The sequence below is a fragment of the Bombus terrestris genome, chromosome 10, assembly GCF_910591885.1.
Source record: "Bombus terrestris chromosome 10, iyBomTerr1.2, whole genome shotgun sequence".
Lineage (NCBI taxonomy): Eukaryota > Metazoa > Arthropoda > Insecta > Hymenoptera > Apidae > Bombus > Bombus terrestris.
The window spans coordinates 795,863-819,885 of record NC_063278.1 but is presented as its reverse complement, the minus strand read 5'-3'; the positions used below and the strand labels follow the sequence as shown (position 1 = coordinate 819,885).

The window sequence follows — 24,023 nt, the reverse complement described above, 5'->3', positions numbered from 1 at the left end:
AATTTTGAAATTCAAAATTCAAAATTTTGAAATTCAAAATTCAAAATTTTGAAATTCAAAATTCAAAATTCAAAATTCAAAATTTGAAATTCGAAATTCAAAATTCAAAATTTGAAATTCGAAATTCAAAATTCAAAATTTGAAATTCGAAATTCAAAATTCGAAATTTAAAATTCGAAATTCAAAATTCGAAATTCAAAATTTTGAAATTCAAAATTCAAAATTCAAAATTCAAAATTCAAAATTTGAAATTCGAAATTCAAAATTCAAAATTCAAAATTTTGAAATTCAAAATTCAAAATTCGAAATTCAAAATTTTGAAATTCAAAATTCAAAATTCAAAATTTGAAATTCGAAATTCAAAATTCGAAATTTGAAATTCGAAATTCAAAATTCAAAATTCGAAATTCAAAATTTTGAAATTCAAAATTCAAAATTTGAAATTCGAAATTCAAAATTCAAAATTCAAAATTTGAAATTCGAAATTCAAAATTCGAAATTTGAAATTCGAAATTCAAAATTCAAAATTCAAAATTTGAAATTCGAAATTCAAAATTCGAAATTCAAAATTATGAAATTCAAAATTCAAAATTCAAAATTCAAAATTCAAAATTCAAAATTTTGAAATTCAAAATTCAAAGTTCAAAATTTGAAATTCGAAATTCAAAATTCGAAATTTGAAATTCGATATTCAAAATTCGAAATTTGAAATTCGAAATTCAAAATTCAAAATTCGAAATTCAAAATTTTGAAATTCAAAATTCAAAATTCAAATTTTGAAATTCGAAATTCAAAATTCAAAATTGAAAATTTTGAAATTCAAAATTCGAAATTCAAAATTTTGAAATTCAAAATTCAAAATTCAAAATTTGAAATTCGAAATTCAAAATTCGAAATTTGAAATTCGAAATTCAAAATTCAAAATTCAAAATTTGAAATTCGAAATTCAAAATTCGAAATTCAAAATTATGAAATTCAAAATTCAAAATTCAAAATTCAAAATTCAAAATTCAATATTTTGAAATTCAAAATTCAAAGTTCAAAATATGAAATTCGAAGTTCAAAATTCGAAATTTGAAATTCGATATTCAAAATTCGAAATTTGAAATTCGAAATTCAAAATTCAAAATTCGAAATTCAAAATTTTGAAATTCAAAATTCAAAATTCAAATTTTGAAATTCGAAATTCAAAATTCAAAATTGAAAATTTTGAAATTCAAAATTCGAAATTCAAAATTTTGAAATTCAAAATTCAAAATTCAAAATTTGAAATTCGAAATTCAAAATTCGAAATTTGAAATTCGAAATTCAAAATTCGAAATTCAAAATTCAAAGTTCGAAATTCAAAATTTTGAAATTCAAAATTCAAAATTCAAAATTTGAAATTCGAAATTCAAAATTCAAAATTTGAAATTCGAAATTCAAAATTCAAAATTTGAAATTCGAAATTCAAAATTCGAAATTTGAAATTCGAAATTCAAAATTCAAAATTCAAAATTTGAAATTCGAAATTCAAAATTCGAAATTCAAAATTATGAAATTCAAAATTCAAAATTCAAAATTCAAAATTCAAAATTTGAAATTCGAAATAGGAAATTCGAAATTCAAAATTCAAAATTCAAAATTCGAAATTTGAAATTCGAAGTTCAAAATTCAAAATTCGAAATTCAAAATTTTGAAATTCAAAATTCAAAATTCAAAATTTGAAATTCGAAATTCAAAATTCATAATTCGAAATTCGAAGATTCGGAAAATTTTGCGCTAACGTTACTGTTATTTTAATAAAATATTGTTCCAATCCGAGATAATATTCATAAAGCGTCTGTCTCCTGTTTATGACCAATATGTAATAATTCGAGGTATCATCCGTATCTATTCGATCGTAACGTGTAGACTTATGATTAATTTCAGATTTTGCATTGTGGAGGTAAGTATGGTAGCGATAAAAAGATAGTTGTTTTGTTATATAATCGATCAATATTTTATCAATGTGTACATCGCAACATTCTAATCAATATCGTAGAAATACAGGGGAAATATTTGCTCTGTTATTAAATATATTCGAATACGTGTAACCGCATTTTATTTATAGATTACCAACTTTTTCCTCCACGTAACCGCCGCTATGCCTTTGCTTCCGAGATATTCGAAGAAAACTTCATTTTTTTTTAGTTTCCGTTACGCTTAATTCCGGCATACAGGTGGCCAACATTTTTATATATTCCAATTTAGACTTAACACGTTCGATGCTGATCATCTTTGATATAAATAAAAAAAAGATAAATCAATGGGTTATACGTTGGGTTAAATTAATACCCGGTCACCGCTTCGTGAGGCGGTCGGTAAAGTTAGCACGACCTCATTTTTATTTCATGCGATTTTCTGAATGTATCGTAGATTCGATTACTATCATTTATAAATATATAGCTGAAAAATTAACATCGTGCGTGATTATCGTTAGGATACGCGTGGAGGATATGTATACATATCTGCTGATTCTAGTTACGCTGGTATATACGTGACGAACAGTCAAACAAGACATAGCGCAACATTTCGTATATCAATAGATTCATTGAAAATTATCTCACGCTAGTGCTGCTGGACGGCTACTGTCTACTCCAGAATGAATAAACAGCAGCGTTATGCCGAGTGTATCGCTGAATTTTTATTTCAACGATATTATAACTGAAGTGTTTCCGAATGAATAATAATATATTATAAAACTTCATATAAATGTTATTTTTTTATCCAGTATCTGAACCGAATTTACGTGGCCCAAATTTAAAACCGAATTTGAAATATCTCGAAAATTAAAGTCAGGCGATAGTGGCACGTACAGGGAAAAGTTACTCGGAATATCGTCCTCTGAAATATATAGGATCAGATTTCATTAAAAACTTCGTATTATCTATAGTCAACGGTCTCCACTCTATATACAGTTATTGGTCGAAAAGAATTCGTTGAAGTATTAATCGTAACATGGACGTTAATTAATAGAAATTATTTTTGTTGGCATTATGAAAGCGTTGCCTTCGCTCTTCAACTTGTTTCATAAAATAAGCTATATTTCGTAAGTTCCCCGATGAAACAATAATTTAATTTCTACCAAAGCCGCCCATTACACCAGTCCGCTTATTAAAACACAATGTTTGAAATGAAAACTGCCAGGTAAACACTGGCAAAGGCGTCATCAACGAGGCGATAATCGTCCAACGATTATACGATTCCTATCGTTCGTATAATTGCCTCCTTCATGGAACACGCAACTCCGCGCGGTTAAACAACATCCTGATCAATTAGCATTAATAAGGGCTGCCAACCCGTCTTCGACATTCAAGACGCTAAACCAACAATTACGTCCGGCAATAAAGTCGAGCAACCCCTCGTCAGAAATTAATACGGAATTCACGAGAACCGAACCGCGTAACGATAAGCACGTAGCGTAGGCCCGATTTCCTTGACGTTTAGCGTTCCACGACACAGGGGGTAAGAAAGCAAGGAACGAGAGGAGAGGAGAGGAGAGTAGAGGAGGAGGAGGAAGGTGGAAAGGGAGAGCGCACGACTTTCCGCGTTTTCCTCGATGCTGTTCGTTTCAGAGGGTTTCAGAGGGTTTCGACGGCGCGTTCGGTTTCCTTGGTGACCGAAGGGAATGCAAAACTGAACCGCACGGTTTGTATCAGCCACCCTTTCTCCCACTCCCCTCGAATACTGCCTGTTTGTATTTCATATTGATAGAGTATTGATACAGCCCTCGTGTAGCCCCTCCACTCGACAAACTCACCCCTTCTCTCCTCACCCCTCTGTGAACCATCGTGACGAACCGTTACTACCGGTCCCGGGAACGTAAACGAGCATGCCGTGAGTTACCATTTCGACCGAGTCACGTGTTTACTTTGTTCCGCATTGTTGCACCTAGCTAATGACCGGTGCGAGCATTTTCCTCGGCTGTGCTGGGCTACGTGTACCGTTATGCGTGTCTCTAGTCGTATCCTGAAAGGCAGTTATAACCTGCACCCACAATGGATGGATCTCTTTTAGCGAATAAAGCAAGAGGACCGAGATAAAGCACGAGTGCGCGAGAGGAAGTGGATGAGAAACGGGATACGAGAGAAAGGGTCGCGCGTTAAAACGAATGTGGCGAACTGTCCAAGTCTAGACTCTCAACACACCTAAATATCCTAGTTACCTTTGGACTAACGAAAATTTAGTCCGGTACATTTGGAACGAAAAGCACAGAGAGAAAGAGAGAATTTTATATACGTAGCTTAAGAGATAAACAATGATCGTTACGTACGTCTATTCGCGATCGTAGTACATTAGCAGACACGTTTAATATGCAATAAACGTCCAGAAGAATAAAAATATTAAAAACGGTTGCTAGATATCGAAGTAATATAAATAGAACAGTTTTCAGATAATAATGTTCTAAATAATTTGTTAGTAATTGTTATATACTTTGCGTTCGCTACGTCTACTTAGAAAGTGAACGTCGATCAATATGATTAAAAGAATGAATTTTAATAAAGAATTACTTTACCTAGTAAATGATAAAACAAATATTATGCCTCGGATATTTTTACATTTCTGCGTCTTTAAATCTTCCATAAGCGTATGAAAATCAGCAGCCTACTCGCGATAAAGCGACTTGTAATTTTAAAAGAGCAATAACCGCAATTTTCCCAACGTAAGAAATTACGGTGCGGAGATATTTTATTTATCTTGAAAATGGCATCACGTTATTATCCGCATTGCGAATCTTGTTCGTAAAACGGATATTAGTCCATGTCAACTTTCGGATACGATTTCATGCGTTCGTTCAAAGATCCATGCAAACGTAATACATCGATACAATCCATCGATATAATTATTATCGATATACATACTGGATGTCCGGCAAGACTCTGCCAAGTGAATTCGAGATCCGCGATGTATGCAGGAACAGGCACAACGAAATTCATCGCATACGTATTAACCACTCCTTCCCTGACGTAGTATAACTCAGCTTCGAGCCCTGAAAGCAAAACAGCAACGCATATCGATCGGTTGATCAATTATGAAGAGGCAATACCAACCACACACCAACGATAGAGCGAAAGTTTCCGTTCAAAGTACATTCGTCTCCGTGAATCGACCGATCATAAGACACGTGTAAACCTCCCCTTGTCGAGGACATTGACCAGAATACCGTTTAAAATATACCTCCTATACACGAAGCAAGTTACAAGTACGAGGGAGAACGTTATCAATTTTATAAGTTGTAATAAATTTTAGTTTAAATTGCTTTCCTAGCTTTGTCAAAGTTTTAGGGCTATCTTATTTTCGTTGCATGTACGTTCGGTGTAGATGCGAAACACCTTTTCTTGCAAGTTCGCATTTCACCACTTAATATCATCTGTTTAATTTTACATTACCAATTTTTATGAAAAAGCGGAGAAATTTTTAGTAACGTGTATAATATATCGAAGGCTAATAAGATTTATGACAGAAGTATAATATTATAGAAACTCATTGTCGAAGTTTCACGAATAATCGAAATATTTGTATGTGTAACTGAAAAACTAGCGTTGTTTGTATTCTATAGAAGTAATTTACAGGGAAGTTTGATAATAACAAGATTATTAACTTTAAGGAACCAGTTAACTCCTAAAAACGGTTGATTTTGAAACATATGCCATTATATTCGTCTTACCTAACATAAATTCGTCGTATGCGTTGATAAGGAAATACGAGGCGTGTGTCATGATTAGATAAATGACGTTAGATCATCTTAAGTAGGTTAACGTAAGACGCGACTAGAACAGGACTGGTAATCCGGCACTGTTCTGCGTCCTCCTGCCAGAGGACGTGGGGTCCTACGAAGGTTTCTTCCACGCGTAAAAAAGAAACAAGAAAAAAAGAAGAAAAAAGAGAGCAGAGCTAGTACGAAGACGTATACAGTCTGAGTCGTGTAATTTTACCTTATATTCTCTTATTGAACAGTTTACTCGCCTTAAGCGATAAGGTTTGATCTTGAAAGCCATCCTTATAAAAAAAAACCCCTACAAATATTTCACTTATTAACGTGTTATCGCCCACCTAGAAAAACACGTAAAATACAAATCACGTTTATTATTTCAAGACCATCGCGATCACCGATAAAATACGATTTCGTACCCAAAGCTCGTACAAGCCGAAAGTATTAAACTAATGGCTTCCCGGTATCCATGAAACACGCGTAGTACGAACGTTAATTACAAGGTGTCGTCTAAAAGGCTGTAACAAATCACCTGTAGTTCTGCTATCCAGCCAAGTATAATCTAACACCGTGACGTGTAATTACACGACAAGGGTAAATAATCCATTCAAAAGTTGCGCAGCTCAATTTTCAGTTTCTGAGCGGTAATTATCCAGGCAGAATACCGAGTTACATTTAATCTACGTCTCATTTTATCTCTAAGCCGCGGCAACAACGATCCTGGGCGCTCGAGAGGATTCCAACCCGCGTCCTTGACACTATCACTTCGCAAACAATCCGCTCCTGGTAGAAACTTATCCAGCGATTACCGTCGCTACGTTTGCCACGCGATAAGATCGTATCTCGAGGATATACACTGCGAAATAACCGTGGGTACTTCACAGACGGATTTTGTAACGCGAATCCACCCGAATCCATCCTCTTCTTCTCTCGGTGTTCCACGTTTTTATTTTCTTTTTTCCTTTTTCCTTTTTTTTTCGATTCTCCCGTTCGCCGCGCGTCTTCTGGATTCTGGATCGCGATCTACGAATTTCTGAAGGAAAGCTGGATCGTGCACACGTTTCCCGTCTCGTTCACGGAAAATCTCGTAGACAGAATAGATACACGACGATCTGAATTTCCTCCGGCGATCGGTACGTCATCCGTCTGGCTTCACGTACGACTAAGCAATTCGATATCACGCTCGCGACAAGCCCTTTCGAATAAGTATGCATCTCTATTCGTATACACGCGTACGCGTTCGCACATTGCTGCGCTCATAGGAGAAAAAGGTGAGCGATAAGATACCTTTAAGAGTAGGAAATATTCTGGATCTGGGATACGTGTGCATTCTCAGGGAGAAAGGGATGGACGAAGGAGAAAAACGATTCTAAAATCTGGTCGATGTAAAGCACGTCCCGAATGGACTGTCTTTTCGTAGAATATGAATCAGATGATATTTCTCAGTGAACAGTGTTATCGGATACGCTCCCCGCGGGAATAATTTTAAGCAGTTTAAACGACAGGATTTACGTTGAGTGCAACGATTTATATCGAGCTTACGATACGAATGCAGTTACGAGTCCAGTTTCGAGATTAGCTTCGAAATGTAGGGTTTTGATAAAGTTACTTTTATATATTACTTTTTTAAGTATTCCTTTAACTATTACTTTTTTAAGTATTTTAAGTATTTTAAGTATTCCTGTCTTTCCTTGCCCCGTCTAGAACACGAAGAATACTCTCGAATTTTCAGATCGTTGTTTCCTATGTCCGTCGCATTCTCAATAGCCGAGAGTATCATAAACGCGAGTATTATTAGTGACGCGTTAACGGCCGAGGATCGCTCGAAAGAACTTTCGCGATCCTTACCTAATTGTTCATGTTCGTCTAAGTCTAGGTATCGATTATCCTGCTTCCACCAACGGCTACTACAACGGTACTACACGAGTGATACCCAGCAAACACGCTGACTGGATTTTTCTCGTGTTCGGTGAAAACCAGTCAGGCTGCATGTTTTCGGGAGATTTTCGCTCGGAGCTTGTGAGCTCGGTCGAGTCCGACAAGGCTAGTCTTTTCCATTGGACATATCTCAACAATCACGTTTATGCAGTCGAATATCGGCGAGTAGTCAGTCTGGATAGAGTTTTACATTCGTAAAACGTGTCTCAGCGATCAGAGTGAATAATTCGTTTGTCTCCAAGCAGACGTAAAGCAAAAATCATTTGTTCTTCCGTCGGTCGGTTGAGCGTAGATTTCGTTCGAGGATATAAATTGTTCGTATTGTCTCGGCATTTAGCGATAGCAAATCGCGCGTTCGTTGATTCGTGAACCTTGTCTCAGCAGCTGGAAATAGGAAGCGTTCGGTGCTCTCGCGAATAAGTTACCCAGGGTTAACACGGCGGGTAATAGGTGCAGTGTTATCGTTATCGGCCACATGCATACACATACACACCATAGCTCTTAGGTAACTGTTCTACTTAAATGATCAGCTATTTCTCAGCTACTTACCTATAGCGTGCCGAGAAATTGTCGCGTCTGATAATCGTTGTGTCATCCAGGCACAAAGTGCTGCAGGAAGCGACTTAAACTACAAAATTGTAGACTGTGTCGCGAGTAAACTACTGGTTCGTTAGGAATGAATTGTATTGTATAGGGTGATGATTTGACAGGCTTGGAGGTGCTAATTTGTGGAGTAACACGCAGCGTCGTGACTTTGCGAATTCTGGATCGTAGAATTATTTTGTACCGCAACAATTAGATATCGATAATACATCTTTAATCAAACGTGGGAATTAAACTTTTAGTTTTTACGCGGAATTTGATGGCACAGATAATACATAGAATGCACATAAATACGCGAAAATATTTACAATGTCCAAGTCCTATTTTTTAAATTATATTCATAAAAATATGAACTTGCATAAACATCCGCTGTCTACCGCTACCGAACGATGAATGTTAGAAATTGCTCGATGGAAAAATATACGTAGAGAAATACATTTGACAAGCTGAAACAATTTTAAGCGAAGAAATTGTATATCTTTCAATTACGAACGATACTTCCTACAAACTGCCTTCGAATTTATTTTAAATACTCTCTTTTCCTTTAAAACAATAGTTCATAATATCTTTCTATTCCTATTAAAATATTAATTTATTACTACCGAATATACTATTGTAACAGTATGGTCGATTGTTTGTTACAGATCTAAGAGTAGGTCTGACTTTAAACAGGCTGTTACTACTGCCGTTTCTTCAAAAAGATCACGTTTCATATCCTGCACGTAGTAAATCTAGCTCTGAAGTTTCCGAATCGATATTTCAAGAAGAAAACTTGAAAGAAAGTAACGTTATCTTACAAAAACCTTCATAATGTTCCGTGATTTATTACAGAACGTGAAAACGTAACATGAATGAAGAAAATATCGAACGGAATGGTACATATGTATGCGATATATACAAGATACAACATTCATCGGATACAAGGTGAATGTAGAGGATAATACAATTAATATAACTATTTTAGGAACAACTTCCAAAAAATACATTTGTACAGAAAAATATTTAAGAAATTTTAATTACGCGTAATTTTCGATAGTTTGAACTTTGAATATAGGCATACGTGTAGGTTATCGTTATTCTTTATTTTTTAAAATAAGATCGTTTCTCGTGTGTGTTATATAAAGGTAGTGCGTATATCTTAAATTTAATGCATATACCTGTTAAAATGATCCGATCGAAATCTTCGTAATCTTCATCGAAAAGCTGTATTCCATTAAATTTCGAGCACCACGCTCAATGTATCGTATAACTTGAAACGAGTCGTATTTATAACGCGGTATTCGATGTAATTAGCTTTACATTTTCCGGATATACGAGTACAGCGATTTCGCACTAATATTTATTAATGAGCAGATTTAAGGCGGCACAGTCGAAGGTAAACGTAATAAGAGGATTAAATAACTTTCTACTTCGTGATGCGTCACTTGGTAACAGAAAGACCAACATTGAGATTCCAGGAGAAACCGATGTGACAGTTTGTCGAATATTAAACCGCATCGAGCATCGAGTTGGTCGAATTAATCTGCTAGCGTTTCCATTTCATCCTGACGTATTCGACGATGAATTTTGTTATTTGCAGAATCGGCACAGCACCGTTCGCATCCAACCATTCCTAAATTAATCGTTATTTCTGATATTTACACTTCCAACGTTCACATACGATTACGTGCCTAAATCGATGATCGATATATTCGGCTATTGAGAACGCGATAGACATAGAAAACGAAAAGCCATTGTTGAACAACGCAACGCAACGTACACGACACAGCAAATCGATTCACAGACGTTTTATTCGAACGCTGTTTGTATTGCACGACAAGACAAACGAGGCCTCATAAAAGAAGTTTGCCGTGATCGAAGCTTAAATCTTGGCACACGCGAGATGTCTGAATTTTATAATTTCATTTAGCCTCGAGCGGATTTTACACGACCAAAGTAGCCGCGCCTCGAGATACGCTCGATGCAAAATCGTCGACATATTTACACGTCAGTTTATCAGCTGGATCTGTCCGGAAATACCTGCAGGAATGCAGCACGCGTAAAAGTAAGAACAGGGGTTGGTGCACGTACAGATGCAACGGTGGCGCGAAAGCCAGTTGGGGGAAAAATGTGTGATTGCGTGGCACTGTTCCAGCACCGTGAAACGCGACACCACGTACACCAAAGGGATGCGAAGATTAGCGATGGGATCAAGTTCGATACGTCGAATCCGAATCAAATCCAATGCTTCTTACATATTTCTAAGAAAATGGAAAATTAAAAATGCGAAATAGCACTGAATTGCACGCGTACGGATGTACGATATGAAAAAATACACAAAATATCCATGGTGTATAGTGCTTTTTAAAATACTTGGTAAGTAAAACAATTTTCTACCGGGACTCTACTATTTTAATTATATCTCCATTAATTTTATATATATATAAATATGAATTATTCGATGTATCTACCAAGTATTCGATCTTCGTAACCTGTTTCCGAACTCCGAACGTCACAGTGGGTACTTGCAAGTTTCGAAAATCTGCTTACAAGTACCTCGATACTAAAAGAGTCATAAGAATCTGAAAAGCGGTACATATTCTAGTGGATATAGTCGATTATTGAACGAGGCTATAGAATTGGATAATGCGTGAAAATTTAGTGGCTTTCGATGATGCCAAGAGAAATGATTTTAAGAGAAATCTCTTTTTCGAAATGCTTATACAAGTTCGAACCTAGACGGCCAATGTTTGAACCTACCTGCGACGTACTTGAGCCCATCGCTAGCGAGGATGTGTTCGTGCGGCCAAGAAAATATTTCAACAAGATATATCTTAGGTGATCCCTCGAGGAACACGTGCAGCTAACTCAGGTGGATTAAGTTCCACAATGGCGGCTTCGAGCGAGCAACAAATGGACACAATCAAGCCCCGGTCCTCTTATGAAACGTTCGCTCGCGTTAAGTTACCGAGATTATGGCAACTTCTTGTTCAACCTTCCATTCGTATGCTTTTATCTTGGAAGGATCCGTTTGTCTTTGCCAGGAATAAGAATTGGCCGTTGCGAGAGTAGCGCGGCGCCTGAGCAGCTTAATAGAGATGGGGTGGATGTTCTTATCTGGTAAGATTAGCAGACAAAGTAAGATTGCACCCTCGTCATCGTAATTGGTTGCCGTAGTAGAGATATCCACTAACCAGGATTACCACTAATTACCGTGCGTTGTGTGTGATTAGTTACTAGTTCAACGATACCTTTAATTAATGATTGTTAAAAATAACTCGCACAGTAATTAATTCTAGATCGAAAATATACGTATACATACATAATTTTCAAACACATCCGTGATGGATTCATCTATTAACTAATGTATATTCTCGAATTACTTTTTGCTTTTGTAGAATGTTCGCGTAACTTCTTTCCAGCGACTTTCAATAACGTTCAAATACAGCAAACGTGCAGAGAAACGATCGCCAACATCTTTTCCACATCGCGGAACTGTAAATGATGCGATAAGTTTGTTTATTGCTCTGCTATTTAGTATATTTATAAAACACATAAACGCTTGCGAACATTCTGCGCGATTTGATAAACGTAGTGATCTAAATCCAAAGTAAAATCCAAAGAGTGAATGTAGATAGATGCATTCGATATGATTGCAGAAATACAAAGATTTAAAAGCGTGAAAACAGTGATTAAACGGTATGAGAAGTGAATACAAAACAGCTCGTTTCAATTCTATTATAGTAAGACGGTTTCCTTTCTTTGGATCTGTTTAGTAATTGAATTCGTAAGTTCACCGGTTACCTCATAAATCAGCCGCTACGATAGAGCTCATTATTCCTTACGAACCGACACTCTGCGGCCCCCCCCCCCCCCCGCGTTTGATCACCGATTCGATAATTGCTTCCTTCTACTTGTACCAAAAATAACTCGAGCAATAACATTTTCCTTACACTCTCTTTACGCTGATCATGCGTAAATATTATATCAATTCCGATTTGTAACTTTATAACTGTAGAAATGCAAAAAACAAAGCGCAAAGGATTGATCGTATACGATGCACATTGCACATTGTTGCAAATAAGAAACTCTATCTTTTGATACATCATTTTGGTATCAAAGAGAGAAATTTTTAAGCCGTCTATCTACAGGGTTTTCCGTGGCGCGTCTTTGTTCTCCGATGTAATAGTATCGGAGTCAAATCCATCAAACGCAAGTTTTACGCAAATTCCTCGCAAGTACGTACCGATCGGGCTTCAGAGTGGGTCACGAAGCGATCTATCAATTTAGGTCCGAGATCGCGAAAGGAAAAATGCGGAAAAACGGTGGCCGTGTTCTCCTCCCGCGGGACTCGAGACGGCATATGGGCAAGAGGGTAGGAAACAAGAAGATAGGTTATGGGTTCCACTCGGGGAGGCGTCGATGGCTGCCTCTTCTGCCAGTGCTAAGTAGAAAATCATGTCTGCCGTATGAACAGGCAGCCACTACTGGCACTCACTGTGGACTACTAATGTCGAGGGAGTGGATGCATCTTAAATGCTCAGACCAAGTTAGACGATCCCGATGCATTTGGCAAAGTTACATCAAGGTAACGCCAACACCAACGGTTTAATTCGAATTAGCAATTCTGGTTGACGCTGCTCCATGGTTGAAACATTCCGAAGTATTACCGCGTATTACTTAGGTTCATATCGATATTCTTTCTCATACTGTTTCTTGTTTTCGAAATTGCAAGTACGTTAGAACTTACTACCTAATTTCGACTGATTGCGTTTATTTCAGTTTGACACAAACTCATTGTTATCATTATCCTCATCTCATATTACCATACATCTTAAATACTACCTTCGGATTGTAATACTAACGTCTCTTTAACGCTTCCTGACACCATGACAGCATCAAAGTTTCAATGCGTTATTAAATTACACGATATTCGAGGGAACATATTTTCTCATATTAATATCATCACAAATATAAACGAAGCCACAATTAATCTTCCATCGTGTTTAATATATTACAGAAAGATTTATACAATTTTTGATAAGTGGTTTCATTGCTCGTTTCATCTCTGCTATTTTTAAGCAGCGTTTTGCCAATTTGCATTTCACGTAAAATATCAGCTTAGGTTACGAAACATTTGATATAAATTTCAATTGAAATTTCGTTGTACAAGAGATACTGGAAATCTGATTCTGGCAATGCACAGTGTGTTAAATTAAATCAGCGCAGCATACAGATCGACGTTACATCGCAGCCTGATGCAACGTCAAAATGAGTTTGAAACATACGGATATGACTACATGTACATTCGCGTGGCGCCTGTCTTTACGAACACTACACGTTGCATTAATTTAATGGAAACGCACATGTATCTTACACGATCTACGTAAAATTATGTTACACTGTATAACGTGTACGTATAAATTGATGCTTCGTTCGAATTGATAGTTGTAATGGTTCTTACAGAGCCTTATTCTTTCCTTTGTATTTACAGAACGAATAAAAATTTCATAACAATTTACCTGTTTAATTAGGAAATGCATTACTACTACCTTCTATTTGCCAGAGGACTGTCTTCAGAAAGTGCCTCGATCCTTCTTTCGAACTGGCTGCATGTATATTCGCTGCGTTCGGATTTTCAATTGTTTCGATTGTCCTTTTACTGTTGTACAGGATATACAACAAAGCTCTCGTTTCGGAAAACTTGGCTTCCGATATTTATCTGGCAAGCATTAACACATTTTCGAATACACGATTTTGCCCTATATCGAATTTCAATTAAATAAAATTCCTTTCGTAATAAGCAAATAAAATCTATCATGTTATTTCTCCGCATCGTATCGGTACTGTCAAATTGCAGCGTATAATATTCCAGCTGGTAGGTACGATACGCGGCAGTCACAGAAGACACTCGCAAACAGTCCACAGATTAAAATACATAATTTAGCCAGCGATTAAAACCGTATTCATATTCAACTAAGACAACTAATCAAGCAAGACGTTAAGTCCTATTTTTTTTTTTTTTTTTTTTTTTTTTTTTTTTTTTTTTTTTTTTTTTTTTTTTTTTTTTTTTTTTTTTTTATTAATTTGCCCCTATTCGTACAGCAAAGAAAATCTATTGGTAAACGAAATAAAATTAAACCACCTAAAAATTGCTGAAATAAACGATGAATACATTTTTTTAATTTCTGAATATATATTTCAGGAAATATACATACGCGTAGATACTTAATATGTCTGAACGATAAATTAACATCAGTTAATAAAGTACATAGCCGTATCCGTTTCTGTTTCGTGGGATGCAAAGCAATCAAAAGGACGGGTAAACACCTTTACATTTTGGCGTGTATTCGAAAAGCGAAAGCGGAAAGCGGTTCAAGCCGGGTCAGGAGCCAAGGTAAACACATTAAGGACACAACATCCTTGGTAGAAAACGTATCTCGGCCAATAGGGGAGCTCGATGCGATACGCTCGATTACGACGGAAATTCGAAGCGTCTTGAGAATCGAGGGTGAAAAAATCTACGGAGGGTTTAGCACAGTCGCAGTGTCCCGGAATTAATCTAGCCTCTGTAAATTCTGTTTCCTTTCCGGTAGTTCCCTTCTGTTTATCCATTCGTAAGTGGAGACAATCGTTTCCTTCGATAGCAACGGGGGATCAAAACATTACGTTCTCCGTGTGTTTGTACGAAAATCTCGGAGAAGTTTGTCGATAAAGGCAAATGGTCAATTTCGGCCGAAAGAAAATTAACTAGATCGTAGCATTTACGCAGGATTTATAAGAACAAATTATTGCCTTACTAGAAAATACAAATATTATGTCGATAAATGTACATTTACTTTTTTTTTTTTTTTTTAATAGAACAAAGTTCTTAATTTTAAAAAGTTGCAGCGCATCGTGCAGTCGCCGATGATAGGGTGTAATTAAAAATTGAATAAAATGAAAAATTTTCGAAATGTAAAGGGTTAAAAAATATCAATACAAAAGTTTATAAGGATGTTAAAAAGAAATAGGAAAAAATAAATTGTAAGATTGGTTATTTCTATTTCGCTTAAATATAACTGATATGTATATAACTCTGGGACGGAGCTTTCTAAAACGTTATCTCTGTCGTCAGTAAGATAATGTATTCCTTTCCTCTTATAATGCGACCAATCGGTGCACTGAGAAGCCTCGAGGTTCGATATACACTGCTCTTGTTCGCAGACATTTATGCGATCGCGAGCCGTGATCTCGAAACTTTTCCGGAATTCCTCGATTCGCTCAACGACGATCGACAACGGGCGAAAAGTTTCGTTGATTCGATGAAATTTAGTTACAGCAGACAAAGTTTCGAGAAAACTATCGGAGTTTCCGTAACTGTTCGCCGTTACATTTTCATGAGTCAACGAAACTCCTCGTCGCGTGTAATCGATAGATGTTAATTTCATTCCGGCCGATTCTGGAAAATTTCGTTATCGCGGCAATCGCTGGAACAGCAGGAGTTTGGTCGTTTATCTTGTTATGGTTGTCAACTTCGTTTTCGACAACGAGCAAGTTCTCTGCGCGGTATGCACAGGTTTCTGCGTTACATAGCATCGTTATCGAATTTGTGGAAAATCAAACGTGTCAAAAGATGTTGATAGTTAATACCGGTAGTACTTTTAGCTCGCAGTTAATATTAGTCAGTAGGTTTACGCGTCGATAAATTTCTCCAAGTATCAGTTTTCAAGCGATACACGTTCAATAAGCAATTAAAAATAGGGAAACGAATAAACGCGTAATTTGCCTAAACATCTTTCGATTCTGCACTAATGACTCGTTATCTCCTTCGTCGTTATTTCCTTGACGTTAAAAAATATCGTCAGTTTCGATAAAATATAAAGAAAAAAGCGTTATTGAATTTTCATTTTACTTCTATGTTAAAGGTTTTCTTAAAACACTGAAATATAAAAAAATTCCGTGAAATTGCCAAGATAGAACGGGATTAAGAGAATTTTATAACACGTAACAGATACCCAACGCGATGTATAACGAGCAGTTTCTCGGGAAACTATCGTAATTCACGGTGATAGAAATCGTTATTATCGATCATATTCGTCAAGTAAAGTACAACAGAACGAGGAAAAGCTAATACAGCATAACGCTAGAGCGTAATAACAATTACGGGTGAAACATGCTTTAATAATTTAGCCCTCAACAACTCACCAACCAAGCTTATTTTATCCGAGTCATTTATCGCGTCGCGATTTACGTTTTCGCGTTTCCACTGGCGTCGAATGGAATTCCAGGGTACTCATTTGTCGTAACTTGGCGCCCAGAGTATGGCGTCACGTTGACTGGTCGAATTTGCAATAAAGAAGATAGATGAAACGTGGGGGATATCACCGACTAATCTTTTACTCCTCCGTTTCTCATCGTTTCCCTCTTTCATTCGTTACTCATTAATGTTCATTTTGTTTCGCTAACTAAGCCACGCATCACGTTACTTCTGAACTTAAGTTATATATATCTTTGCTTTCGAGCGGTAGTCTCCTCGTAGCGGTACCTTAAGAAATCTGTTTACACCGTTCGAAGCACTGTTCAAGACCGATAAACTAACAGTGCGGCATATCGAACGGTTACAAGGAAAATATATTTCTCTATACGTATACGCAAGTTAAAATTATAATTCGCTAAACTATGATGAACTATGACAAATATCTGTTTCATAAATTATAATAATCGTCATAAATTACCCGATGTAAACGATATCGACGTACGTTTAATTATTTTATCAACATAAATTACCTATCGAGACTCCAATTAAATAATCCTTCGTTTTTAACATTTTGTCTCTTTAATAAGATGCAAACAACGTTCTCTCGGCAAGAAATGACCTTGAATTTCCGTGCAACGTTAGGTCTACGTTAGGTCCAGAAAATCTATAGCCGTACGGCGCGGTGGCGCGGCAGCGCGGCGTCTCGACGAAGGAGATCCGCGTGCACTCGATATTCTTCTCCGGCGTTATCCCTTCACGAAATTCCTTTAACCCTCCATTATCGCGGCATGATATTTTCATAATCCCCCTCAAACTTTTACGGGCTGGCCGGTCTATTTTGACGTCGAGCGTACTCTCAAAGTGGCCCATTTGGAAGCTTGTATCTACCCTTAACGTCGAACGTAGCCAGAGAGAATCCGGATGAGAATGGTGGGACAAAGATGGAAGATCATTTCAGCAAGCTGGCGTTACTCTTCGCAAATTATCTCGCCAATGAGAGCCCGGAGCATTTGGTCTGAAAATCATCTACGTTCATCCAACATTGGCTCTTGTCTCTCTTCCTCTATCCCTCTCTTTCCTCCTTCTTGTCGCTTTCGCGTTCGAAAGGGTTACACGGCGCAGGCTACAGTTACGTCGGATCGTTTGTGGAAAAAGTGAGAAAAGAAGTGCCGTGAGAAATCGGGCAAACTCGAGGAGACGAGGCTCGGAAAGGAGAGACAAAGGGAGAAAATCGAAGGGAACGAGAGCGAAAGAACAAGCTGCCCTGCCGAAGGGAGAACCATTGTTTCCCCGAGTGGGCCGCAAAAGAGCGTCGTCGAGTTAGAGGGATGTTTGTCTTTAATTAAAATCAGTCACAACCCGTTTCACGTGCTCTGACAATCCTCCCTTTTCTCCAGCGGCCGTCGTTTCAACCCTCTATCTCACTCAGCCACTTACCGGTTTGTCAAGCAGAATTCTTAATATTCAATTATTCCATGCTGCTTTTAATTAGTTGCGCATCCGGCTTTCCGTGTTTAGCTGTTTTCGATTGCGATTCGTTGAAAACCGAACAGATCCTGTGGGACGAGAATTTTCGTAAATAATGCCACGAATCTCTTATGGATTTTAACATCCACTCTTTCGATAGAACAACGAAATATCGTAAAAATGTCTAATAAAGACTCGAAAAAAGATACTCGAATGTATTTCAAAATAACTTTTCGAAACTTGTTTAGCGTCGATAGAGGCAGAAATTAGCACAATTTCTCATATCGTATCGTAATCAGAGTTTTAGGAATTGGAAAATCCGTTCTAACGAAAGAGCTGTAGACGCGACTGTGGCCCTTGCAAAATCGATAACCAACTAAATAACAAATAACGTATGTCAATAGCATGTCAGTAGCAGCATGTCATAAAACACGTAGTTGTTAAACGTTCGGAAAAGAGCATTCCCGTGTAGAAAACCACTCCGCGTGGAGTTGGTGACTCGGGTCGAGGAAATCCGCTTTGTTGCCTATTCTTCACGGCCGCCTTGCATTTGTGAAACATTTCCTGATAAGGGTAGAAGGGGAAGCTAACGAAGGGTAGCATCTTCAGAAACCCGAGAAGAAAAAGATCACGTTTTACTCAACCTCGGAAGAGAAAGGTGGAGCTCGAAGAAACTCGGAGAAGATAGATCGGTCGCATTGACGCGACTCGTATTACGCCTCGTAGATCCTATCTCGTACAATTTTCGTATGAAATAAGTCTACGTCTGAATTGAAATTTGACGACTCAAACTCTTAAATCCCACGCGACGAAGTTTGCATTAATTCTGACTCTTTTCTGTAACAATCCTCTATTACTATTGAGTTATGAAATGAAAAACTGGTTATTCATCTAAACAGATATTTCGCAATGTGAGCAGTATCGCAAGGATCGACTTATCGCATGCTGATAGACTTATCTCGGTTCAAATCGTAATAATTACGTATTCTCTAAATCTCATAAACGCTCTCTTTCTCATTATTTCAAACACCCACGATCGTTATATTTATAACAAAGGCTAAACGATTCTTTTATCGTAGCCACGTTTGATCTATTTTCGGTTGAAGCTCAGTGCCTTGGCGTATTTACAGGCAAGACTATTTAACGGTAACCGATTGTCAGGGACAACAATGAACCAGCATGTTTTATCATACACCTGCGCGCGCGACGAGAAAGGTCCTCCCATATGGAAAATGCGACTCGAGCACAGCGTCGTGCATTAAAGCTGCCTGCAGGCGATGAACGTGACTAATTGAGAAACTTGAGGGAAGCGTTCCACAATAAGGAACCTCCTTTGTAATAGGATTGCTTTCTGTCGTACGTTACTGTTATTTAGCGGCACTAATGTAAGGGAAAATTTCATGGCCCTTCGTGGCTATGAGAATATCGTTGTACTCGTTGAATAGAACACCGAATGAAAGACGGCAACATGCGACAAAGATCTCTTACAAGCGACAACTTGACGATGTTTCGATATTTTATATTCGAGGAACCGGGTGTATCGTCTCAGATTTCTATGCGAAATTTTGAGATATCCATGTTTTTAATTCGTTCTTAATTCGCGCAGCATCGATCCGTTACACTCGAATATCTTTCGTTATAGGAAAGTAACAACTCGAAGCTGTTTCGATAAAGTAGAAAGTAAACTAGAAGTATATAGACTATGTAGAGATTATATATTAAATACCGAGTATATGACAGATTTCGTTCAATACGTAGACGCATATATTCTCATCGGATACATATTCTCTTCGTTATACAGAATATATCGCTGTGCTTACAGATTACCTTTAATTAAAAGGGATCACGTATTTCTAGCATTATTGGATTTTTAATGAAGTATCTAGTACATATAGGATGAATCAGTTTTCTCATAATGAGATGTTTCGTATTATTCTAGAAAAATTGGTTTCAACAGATATATTTTCTCCGTTAATGAGTAATTCGTCAAATGGTTTTCGCAATTCTGCAGCATTCTGTTTTATCAGATTATACAGATACCGCAACTTGCGAATACGAAAAAATAAATGATCAGAAAGCAAGTATCGGTAGCAATTTCTTTACCTTGTGGAAACCACGCACATATGTTTACGTATAAAATGTACCAAGATAAGATTATAATAATAAGTTGGTTCTCGCTTACCACGATCCAGCACACGTATTTTACTTTTAAAGGCTATCGACGAAGAAAATCACGTTGCGCGTTCATAGGCGAAAGTTCTATCTATTTTAAAAATCAGCGAGTCGATCGAATACTCGAGTGCTTTATTGCGTTAATACCGAAGAACAAATGGAACAGTTATCCTTTGTAAAATAATTTGACCAATTTGTAATTTCAAGTAGAAATTTTGTAGAAAATTCTCTAATTTAATTCTGTGCAAAAGCACGTCGAGAGACTGTCAGAGCGGTATAAGATCGAGACACAGCAAATGGATAAAAAAGCCTTCGATCAAATGCTCAACCACCAATTCCGATCGTTACCACTTCTTCTTCGTCATCGTGGAGCGTACGTAGCTGGCTTTCAAGAGTCAGCTACACAACGTACCCAAGCATCAACGAAAACATTCATTAAACCGGTCTCTGCTGTCCTGTTCAAATAACTATGTCGAACCGTCGCGTCGACGAGAAACGAAGAAAACAGTGAAATTCGTTTAAACGTCTCTATAGAAGCAACGTTCGACGACCGATTCGATTGCTCTTCCAACGAACACCGGCCAGATACGAGTGGTTTCGGTAAGTGCAAGTCGTGAAACACAATCAACACGACGACACCGATGCTAGATCGATCCAAGCACAACCGGATGAACAGAAACTCCGATCGCTGGTTAGAAGGAGCGCGTTAACGAGCCTCGTTATTCGAAGGAGGGGAAAAACACGATTGCGGTCCTCGGCCGGCTTAAAAGTGACACACGAAGCGTAATTAGCGACAATTATCGTCGCCCGTGGTTCGTTCGGATTTTCCTGCAACGCGATGATACATCGATTCCACCGGGCTGATCCACTCACGTATTAAAATCTCCACTCGCGCGTATTCACGGTCTATTAAAGCTCTGACGAGCAACGAAACTAGAAACGAGATCGTATTAACCCTTTTCTCGCAATTCTTTTGTTCGACAGTTTTACGCTTTCTTCGATAGTAGCATCGAACGCGAAACGACGAGGAATTTTTAAGCCGGATTTAGATCAAATATGCCGCACTACGTCGCTTCAAGCGTTGAAAAATCGCACGTGATTGTACAAGACGGTGTAAAAATTTGGTTCGTGTTCGCCATTTTTCTATACTACGCAAAGAAAGAAAGAAAGAAAGAAAGAAAGATCGTGTAATGTTCAACTAACTAAACCGAATGTCAGCAAACGCGCGGTTCTCTTTCATGTTATAATGTGCATCGAACACGGCAGTACAGTTATATATAACTAGACATTTGACGATACATTTACGGGAAATTTGACCGATAACGATCGTGTAAGAAGTAATAATATATAAAGTAAATCACAAACATATATAATTCACGACAGAATTATTTACAGGTCAATTTTTTTATTTTATATTTCGTTATTTTAAAAAATATTTCGTTACTTGAAATACGTAGCAGGGTTAAACGACGATACTTGGTGAACGCGTCCATTGCAGATATATCCCACCTAAAACTCAATAACCTCCACGATGTTCCGATATTTCTATCATCCTTTGTTCAGATAGAACGATATTAGAAACGGAACAAGATATTATCCTTGACTAGCGCGAAATAACATACGAAAGGATGCGCGTTTCAAAACCAAACAAATAAAGTGCGAGGGTGAAGCACGAAGGAAAAAGCGAGAACAATTATCAATTTAGCTGGAGGAAATAGCCGTCAATAGGCAACAGACAGAGAGCGGCTTTAGTGAAACCATCTTTGCTTTCTTCTTTTACCTTCCTACTCTTACCGATTCACGTGGAAGAAGAAAGTAAAAGGAAAACGGAAAAATGGTACAAAGAAAGTTGATGGTCGATGGATAAAAAAACAATGAGGCAGCGGTAAGCGTCCGTACAAAAGCTTCCTTTTTCAGACGGTTCGCTTAGTTCTCGAAACTCGTCGGTGATTACCACGGTTTCTTAATTAACCGTCGCTGATCGAGAAACCCGTCATACCGTTCGTGGCACCGGCGATAATTAGGGAAACTCGGCAGCCAGTCGGAATTTTTAATTGACGAATACTGCTGGAACAATTTCTTTTCGCCCGAATCGAAGGAACGCGGAAACAACGAAATCAAGAACTTTCTTCTGCCGAGAAAGTTAAATTGTCGACGGAAACGGAATTGGACGGCATTTTCGTTGTCGCTAACTCTGTCGATCGAAATATTATTTCTCTTCCTGCTATATAGGATGGTTTAAAAAATGGTTAGATAAAAAAGGGAATCTTATCTACTTGCGAAATGAAGAAAGAACATTTATCCGGATATAAAAATTTATACTTTTAAATTTTTCGAGGCATTCCGTAAGTAGTACGGTTTTCCCGGTGTTTAAGCTAACTTCAAACACAAAGTATGTAATATTATTTTTAATAGAAACACGACAAATTTACATAATCGTAGGAACAGTGGAAATAAGTTACCATACACGTTATATAACGGCATAATTAGATATACGTTGGATATTACCGCAGAATTTACAGAACGAAATACCATTTGAAAATTACAGCCGTCGTTCTTGCGACGTTCACGCGTTACACGACGTTCACTACATTTTGGAATATCTTATGACAAATTTACCATAGATGGTCATGCACTTTAAACAAACATTTCGTCATAAATTGATCGTACGTAAATTTTACGTGATTTAAAATTCGATAAAATATTTATTTTATAATGCGTATTTAAGAAATTACGTCGAACTAGGAAACCTGATTTTGAAACGTTAGAAAAGATACATATCGCTTTATACGTTCCATTTAGAAAACAATCGAAAGGATAAATTTACGTAAAGGAAGTCATATGATTTTAATTGTGCTTTGTAAGTACGCGGATACACCTTATGCCATAACGTAGCAGAACTTGGTCACAAGTACGAAACTTTATATAGTCTGACCTAGTTGCTAAAATTATTCTCTATAAAGGTATGTAGATAGATACTTGCAAGTTTTCCAGCTACGTTTTTTTATGCTTTTCGCATAGCTTAATCGTAAGTTATAATATGTGGCGTCGTTTCTACGTACGTAGAGATGCGTTGCATTATCCGAGTAACATCGTCAACGTCTACAGCTTTTATAAAGTTCAAGACTCGAGTAGTTCACTTCGAAATATCTTTGCTTTATCCTTCTGTTTCTATCGAGCATCAAGTAGAAAGTAAAATAATGCATTCGTAAACGAAATATTCCATGTCCAAGTTGTCAAATATATTTGTTATATCTGTTATGTCTGTTTTGCTCTGAAAGCTCATGCTCTAACAATATGCTCGTACAGTGATTAATCAAACAAAATCTTGTACCACGAATTAAACAAAATATCGAGAACAAAAATGGATTACAGCATATCCTTTTCGAATGTGAGTTTATCGCATCGATTCACTGCAATAAATTGTATTACACGTCGTAAAAAGTACAAAATCATCGTGCAATCGTACAAAAGCGGAGTAGTAATTTTGTAAAGTAAAACTATTCTTTCTAAATCGGAATTAGGTCGTACCGAATATTTTACGTTCGTATTTATTTTAGATAGCGAGTTATTCGGTTAATCCACCTTCACTCTCGATGCCTCTGATATTTTATCGCAAATTCGATCGTTACCCTCCCCTTAACGAATCTACGATCGTTCGCTTCGAATATGTTGTTCAGCTTGATTTAGCCTCGGAACGTGACTTGTACAGTATCCCCTCGTACAAAACTCTAACAATAGCTACAAATCTTAGACATAACCAAGCGAAGAATAAACTTTCGTCAATTTCTCCATGGCAGCAAATCGAACGTTTCCCTTCCTTTGTGCTTTCTGCATTAACGACGATAGATGCTTTCTCATAAGTCTCGGCAAGTTGCCGCCTGTTCTAAG

At 37.2% G+C, this 24,023-nt stretch overlaps 1 protein-coding gene across 3 annotated transcripts in view; it reads right to left on the bottom strand.

Moving 5' to 3' along the window:
* Window positions 1-24,023, bottom strand: part of LOC100649815 (tyrosine-protein kinase Drl) — a 104,976-nt gene that overhangs the window by 64,320 nt on the left and 16,633 nt on the right. For 2 of the 3 annotated variants that reach the window (XM_048409137.1, XM_048409138.1), the window contains one exon: window positions 4,884-5,011. The exons of the other annotated variant lie outside the window; for it this stretch is intronic. In XM_048409137.1, coding sequence (XP_048265094.1) covers window positions 4,884-5,011 — 128 coding nt within the window. The remainder of the gene's footprint in view (window positions 1-4,883; window positions 5,012-24,023) is intronic. 3 annotated transcript variants of the gene reach the window in all.